General features: G+C 31.2%; 1 protein-coding gene across 1 annotated transcript; it reads left to right on the plus strand.

Annotated features, from left to right (window-relative positions):
- Nucleotides 1–3,284: 3,284 nt before the first annotated feature.
- Nucleotides 3,285–7,606, plus strand: LOC104234876 (homeobox-leucine zipper protein HAT4-like). Its single transcript, XM_009788513.2, has 4 exons — nucleotides 3,285–3,558; nucleotides 4,555–4,850; nucleotides 5,921–6,000; nucleotides 6,878–7,606. Exons 1-4 carry the CDS (start codon nucleotides 3,378–3,380, stop codon nucleotides 7,221–7,223), a joined length of 903 nt encoding a protein of 300 aa, XP_009786815.1. The 5' UTR covers nucleotides 3,285–3,377; the 3' UTR covers nucleotides 7,224–7,606.
- Nucleotides 7,607–7,880: the final 274 nt, after the last annotated feature.

A 7,880-nucleotide genomic window follows, 5' to 3' on the forward strand; every position in this document is an offset into this window, starting at 1 on the left:
AATGTGTGACTTTATTCGAAGCTATGTTCATACAAACAAAAGTAAAAGTATATATCCACTAATTTGACTATAGCTTGAAGCATTCATTGAAGAAAAAGTTAGTCTGCATCTTGGGTGGACATTTTGTTCCAAGTTCATTGGCTTAGAGTGGTCGTTTTGTCACAATTGGTCCTACAAACACATTGAGAATGTAATTATTTGAAACAGACTTTGGGAACATAGAGGTAGATGGTTCCATAACCTTGGATGTAGACATCTTATTTTTTATACCCGTGGTGTTCGGACTAATTTACGTGCACTTTAATTAATTTTATTAGAGTATTTATTACTTTTTCATCGGTATAAAATATCGAACACATAAGGTTGAAATCTTGGCTCAATCACTAACACTAGGGCTGTTCATTCGGATCGGATATCCGAAATCCGAACCGATCCATTCAATTTCGGATTTTGGATTTCGGATTGGATCGGATTTCGGATTGTGTTTATTAAAATTTCGGATTTCGGATCGGATTCGGATTGGTATATTTTAATCCGATCCGAAATTCGAAATTATTAGGGCATATATAAATACTACACTTTAATTTCGGATAGTCAGTACTTCATTTACATCAACCTCCAAGTTATTACCTTTACAATTGCTAGATTTAGCTATATTGGCACTATATTACTCTCATAATTGCATAAACATGAATTTTTCTTAATGTATTGCCTCTTTTACAAAGAAAATATACATATTAGTTTAACTTTGAGGCATAATAATACTATCCGAAATCCGATCCGATCCAAACTTTAAAATCCGATCCAATCTGATATAATTCGGATCGGATTCGGATTGCTTTTTTTAGAATCCGAAATCCGAAATTCGAATCCGAAATGTGCTAAATCCGATCCGATCCGATCCGTGCACAGCCCTAACTAACACTTGAAGTCATTGTTCTAAACACATAAGTTTGAAATCTTAGCTTCGCCTTTGTGTTCGTTAAGACTTAGACAAGAAGAAATTAATTTTCTTACTTTCGCTGAAATCTGAATTTAAAATCTAATATTTTAAACTCATTTTATTGATCGCTAGGCCGATTGTGATACTTTTTTTTTTCATTTACCGACTTCTTTTTCAAATCTTATAGACAATTATTGGTGACTCAATCACAGTGCCCTGTCCCTATTAGTAACTTTCTTGATCCACTCGTCAATTTCAACGAATAATTGATTTTTATTCCATATGAATAATGATGGAAAAAAAATAATGATTTCATTGACATACTTTCTGATAAGAATTGTCAACAAAGTATGTTATGAAAACACATCATTTATAAATAATGCAAATTTTAATGTTCTATGTAACACTCTCTCCACTCTATGTCAAGTATACGAGAACCTAATTTTGTGTAAATTTTGACCTAAATTCCTAAAGATTTTGAAATAACTTTATATATTTAAATATTCACATAATTAATAATTTAAGTTATTAAAAAAGAGTTTGAAAAAATCATAGTAGTAACTAAAATTTAGTAGTGTTAGACTCTTTTATTAGTAGTGTCACGTAAAATATAATAGGAGTAACTAGAATTACATGCGACTTAATAAAAAAATTGGTTAGTTTTATATTAACGAATAACTATAACAATATATTCAATGTACTTTTATAAATGTGATATGAGGAGGATAATGTGTACATACTTTATCTTTTATATACAGAGAGACTATTTTCGACTAGTTTTACAAAAATTAGGATCCGGATTTTTTTCATAGAAATGCAAAAATGTTACCTACAACAAACTAATCCAAACACATACTAATTTTTTTTTATACTAGAAACAATAAAGTCCATGAATATGACTTCATGTCTAATCCTTTTTGAATCTTGTGGAGGTAAATGGAAATTGGGTCTTTGCACAAATATAAGAGGGGCCAATATTTCAAGTGGGCAATGAATTTGGGATGTTGTGACAAACAATTCAAGTGTCTATTGCAATCATATATAATGAGCATTGATCATCTCCATTCATGATTTGATGTGAAGGTTGCCTAATATATGTCTCAAGGACTTATAACCTTTGGCCAATCTTCTTTTTAGGTAAAAATGTTTTTTTCCCAAAGTTAATATATGTGGTTAAATTTTTAGAAGAAAAAAATATTTCTGAGTAGAAGCAAAAATAATTTTTGAGAAGCAGAAAAAAGTAACTTATTTTTAAAAAAATACTTTTGAGAAAAATCACTTAGAAACAATTTTTAAAAGCTTAGTCAAATACTAATTACTGCTCAGAAGTGATTTTCAAATTAATTAGTCAAACATAAACTGCTTCTCACCAAAAGTACTTTTTTGAAAAGCACTTTTGAGAAAAATCACTTGAATCACTTTTAAAAGCTTGGCCAAACACTAATTATTGCTCAAAAATATTTTTAAAATTAATTAGTCAAATACAAATTATTTCTCATTAAAAATATTTTTTTTAAAAACATTTTAGAAAAAAATATTTTTCATAGTAAGCTTATTTTAGAAACTTTAGCAAAACAAGCTATAAGCCACTAAGCTACATCCCAAAGCCAAGCCATTTAGTGTTACTTTAGCCATATATTCAGCTTTCACATTAATAATTCATGTACTTTCCTTTACCAGGACAATAAATAAGTAATGCTCCCTTCGCTCCACAATAAGTTATTTTTTGTTTTTTTTTGGTCCAAAATAAATGATTTTTTTAGATTTCAAGAATGAATGAATTATTTTTTTTCTATATTGCCCTTGGAATAAATAATGTTCGAGTATGTGTTAGGAGTATTTATGTGAAGAGATAATAAAGGTTAAAATGGTATATTTTATTACTAGTTAATGTTAAAAAATGATTTTTTTAATACAAGTGAAAACATCCAAAAAATCACTTATTTTGGCCGGAGGGAGTAGTGAGTAAGAAAGGTAATGAGTTCTTGTTATAATATGGGATAGAACAACAATAACAAACCAATAAAATTCCACCAATGAGATGTAAAAGTGATAGAATATACGCAAATCTTACTTGTACACCATCCTTCTCAAATACATAATATGGGATAGAGATAATATTAAATGAGGAAATGTGGGACCAAAACAAAAAGGACCATTAAAAATGGTGGTAATATTTTTGGGGGAGCCAAAAGCTATACATCACAATAATTAGTACACCTGACTCTCCTTGTCATAATTGACCCACTCTTTTTTTTTTTCTCAATAAAAAAGAAAAAATAAATAAAGAAAAAAAGTCCTTATATTTTTCTATATAACTCCTTTCATTGCACCTCAACTCATCACTCTTCAAAGTTCTCTCTTTTTTCTCTCCTCTTTGAAAAAGTTGAAATCTTTTTAAGTTTATTTTCAAGAATATTATTGAAGATACAAGATGTTGGAAAATCAAGATTTGGGATTGAGTTTGAGTCTTAGTTTTCCAGAAAACAAAACAACAAATTCATTGCAGCTGAATTTGTTCTCTTCTTTGGCTTCTTCAACTTCTCCTTCTCCTTCTCCTTCACCTTTTAATCTACTTCAGAAAACTTGTTGGACTGACTCCTTTCCTTCTTCAGGTTTGTGATATTTTCTTCTTGATTTATCATTTCTTTCTGTATAAACTACAGATCCTTCGGGACGGCCCAGTTAGTTTGGAGGGGTTATCCATAGTGATGACGTGAGATCGATCACCCTCAATGCTTTACGGGTCTGAGCCTGTCACACCGGATTTGTCTAGTGCGCCTGTGTGATTTGCAGGCTATTACACAATAGGAATTTACCCGATGCCCACAAAATGCTCACGCAGAGGCTGTGGTAGAGGCGTAGCGGCTGCAAATTTTACTCGGTTACAAAATACAATCTCATTATATTTTGCTCAGTTTCTACTTTTTTCCTTGACCCTTTTGGATATTCCAAAAAAACTAAAGCATTTATCTTTCTCCCCTCTTCAATATACCCAAAAGTTGAAGGAAAAAGTGGCATTTTTTGGTATAGATTTTCATTGTTGATCTGAAAACAGAGGCTTGATCTGGAACTTTATTTTTCTCTTAAAGTTTTTAATATGTAGTTTTATACTTTAACTTTGCTATCTGATCACTTATTACAAAACTACAGTAATTATCTCTAAAAAAAAGAATAATTGGTAATAAAATTTTTGAATAAACCAGATTATCTGGTACAGATTAAAAAAATGCAGAGCCTGTAAAACATTTTAAACTGTCAACCGTGGTGCCACACAGAGGCGGACCCAAAATTCAAATGTGCCTGAGGACATAAGCAGACCACTCAACTAGCCCTATTAAACTTTTGATATTAAGAGTTCCAGGCTAAATATATAAATATTTTCAATATATATGCGCATATATATATTCAGAATTTTTGCCGAAGTTAACTGTGTCAACTTCTCCGTACATAGGTCCACCTCTAGTGGAGTATATATATATATATATATATTAAACTACAATGAGTTTAGTGGTAAAGACATAGAAGACCTAAACTTATCAAATTTAAATTATGAATCTGCCGGACTTTTATTTATAAATTGAATTTTTAACATAAATATTTTTTTTCAGATCGGAACTTGGAGACATGCAGAACTTTTTTAAAGGGAATAGATGTGAACAGAATTCCAACAATTACAGATACAGAAGAAGAAGAAGCTGGAGTTTCTTCTCCAAATAGTACTATTTCAAGTTTGAGTGGAAATAAGAGAAATGAAAGAGAAATAAATTGTGAGGAAGAATTGGATTGTTGTAGAGGTATTAGTGATGAAGAAGATGGAGAAACTTGTAGAAAAAAACTAAGACTTACTAAAGATCAATCTGCTGTTCTTGAAGAGAGTTTTAAAGAACACAACACTCTCAACCCTGTAAGTTTTCTTCTACCAAGTTCACAATTTATGTAGGATTTACTATGTGTTTGGCTATGTTGCTCGGACTCTCCTAAGATGTTGCCGGAATTTTGTTGGATCCTCTAAAAATAGTGTATTTTATTGGAGGATCTGACATGGGTGTAGCGGTATTTTGGAGAGTTCGTGCAACTTAAGTATTTGGTACGACGAAAGTTATTTTTCTGAAAATATTTTCCGGTGAGAAATTTTTAGCTTCCCATATTTGGTTGGAGAGTGAAATTTTTTTTCTATAAAAAATATTTACTAAATTATTGATAATAATATTAGCAAATAGAATAGAGGTTTGATAAAATAAAATTTGGGTGTTAAAGATCGATAATAGTATCGAAAATTGACCCTATTACATTGATGTTGCTATTGCTTGTTACTTTATTTTTACTACTGCTTGAACCGAGGTTTATTAGAAACAAGTTCTCTACCTTTATAAGGTAGGAGTAAGGTCTCTCTATACACTACCCTCCCACACCCTGCCTATGAGATTAAACTGGGGTTTTTGTTGTTGTTATTGTTGTAATATTATCGAAAATTTGTTAAAATAGTAATATGAAGTTAATAGTCAATGATATTAGTGAGACTTCAGGTCTGCATACACACTATGTACCCTCCTCAAACCCCACTTACAGGATTAAACTAGGTTTACTCTTATTATTGTAATAATATCGAAAATTGGTTAAAATAGTAATATGAAGTTAATAGTCATTGATAATAGTGAAGAAAATAATTTTCGACCAAGACTAAAGGAAAAAACAAATTATTTTTTAGAAAAATATTTTTTCGAAAAAGTATTTTGTATCATATCAAACATTCCTTTAGAGTTAATTAGTTAAGATTTTATGTATACATTTAAAATTTATTTTCATATGTATATGAATTCGATTTTAACAATAAATTCAGTTGAACCCACAAAATTCGCTTGCGCTATTATTACATTAGGTAAATAATTAGGTGTTAGTGTGTGTTTTGGTCTATTAGGAGATTTTTGCTTAAACAGATTAGCTTATTATTTTTGTGATATTTTTTTTTTACAGAAGCAAAAGCAAGCTTTGGCAAAGAGACTAGGATTAAGGCCTAGGCAAGTGGAAGTTTGGTTTCAAAACAGAAGGGCAAGGTGAGATTTTTGTTTACTTTTATGGTTTTTTTTGGGATTTTACTGCACATCTTTAAGAATAGTGAATATAATGCTGTTGAAAATGATATGTAATAATAATTACCAAAAATTGAAAAGTATATCATATGTCAAAATCAAATCATATTGACATTTTGGGATATACTGCATTTCTTTCTCTTGAAATAATAATTGATGATATTGACAATGATATATCAATAATAATACCAAAAAATTCAACAGTATATCATATGTGAAAGAATTTAACTTATATACTTTGATATTTTAAAGAAATTTTAGGGTTTTTCTATTTTTAGCTCATGTCAGAAACTATTTACATTTGGTAGCCGACAAAGTGTATAAAATTTGTATAATTTTTATATATAACATACAAAAGTGTATATATATACACAGAGGCGGATCCAAAATTTGAAGGTCGGGGGTGCACTTTTGGATGCAACCAAAATCTGCTTTGTATATAGGGTGCCCACTATTAATATATCACTATTTTCTAAATACATATACATGTATACATGGAGTTTATGCCGAATAACGGTGCCGATGACCCCTCTCGATATAGCATAGGTATGCCTCTTGTATATACAAAAAGTATACAAAAAATATATATTATTTTGGTTATTATTTTGAGAGCAACTATACAATGTAATTTTCCTGATTTTTTTATACCAATTAACTAGTGCTATTTAATCCATTGTAGCAAGTTATTTAACCTTTTCTGTTTCCTACTTCCATTTATAACGGAGAACTTTTAGACGATCTGATAATGTAAAGATTTTTTACGTTATTACGTACTTATTTATTCAATGAATATTTTGGGATTTTAACTAATGGGTCAAGCATTTTTTTTTTTTGTGAACAGGACAAAATTGAAGCAAACAGAAGTAGACTGTGAGTTCTTGAAGAGGTGTTGTGAAAATCTAACTGAAGAAAATCGGAGATTACAAAAGGAAGTTCAAGAGTTAAGGACACTAAAGCTATCACCTCAATTCTACATGCAAATGACCCCTCCCACTACCCTCACCATGTGCCCTTCATGTGAGCAAGTCGCGGGCCCACCAACTCCATCCCCGCCAGGGCCCACAAATGTCGACCCTCGAGCCCACCAAATGGGCCTGGCCCAACAACAACGGCCCATGCCGTTTAATCTTTGGGCCACCTCTCCCGTCCCGCATAGGCCCATCAGCGCCCTAAACCCTAGATCGTGATTTTGCCATCGACAGAAGGGTAATTTGGTCATTTGAGTTGGTATACTAATCTTGGAAAATTCAACAACATGATGTGTATGTATGAAAATAGGTCTAAGATATGGTTGTTTTGATATGGAGGATTTGGTGGGTCTCAAAATTTCTTGGTTTTATTTTGGACCAATCTTTTTCTTCGTATTAACCAGCTAGTGTAGTCATTTTACTCTTTTAGTAATAGTAGTTTCTTCTTACCCATTATAAGTTTCAAATGGTGGGGACTAAAGACTAGAGAAGAGGACTTTAGATGTAGAGCAATCAAGTGACACCCAATCTATTAGCCCTAAATTAACCAAGTTCAATGTATGTCTTACAATCAAAATTTTGAAAAAGAGTTTGTTCATGCATTTTCTTTGAAATGATTTTCATAAAAGTCTAGGTTGAAAAGCTATGAAACTTCCCTCTAGCGATTAGAGGCGAACCTATGTATAATGTTAGAAAGGTTATCGAACCCAGTAATATTCAGCAAATTTTTTGTATATGCAAGTATGTATACCTTGAAAATGATTGTATAACTAACTTAGTACGCCTAACACTAAAAGTATTTAGGGGCATCAATTGAGCCGAATAGTGGTACCTTTGTTGCGTTAAAATCCTGTTCTGTATCTGCATGCAATGCAA

Source organism: Nicotiana sylvestris, chromosome 12, assembly GCF_000393655.2.
Source record: "Nicotiana sylvestris chromosome 12, ASM39365v2, whole genome shotgun sequence".
NCBI classification, from domain to species: domain Eukaryota; kingdom Viridiplantae; phylum Streptophyta; class Magnoliopsida; order Solanales; family Solanaceae; genus Nicotiana; species Nicotiana sylvestris.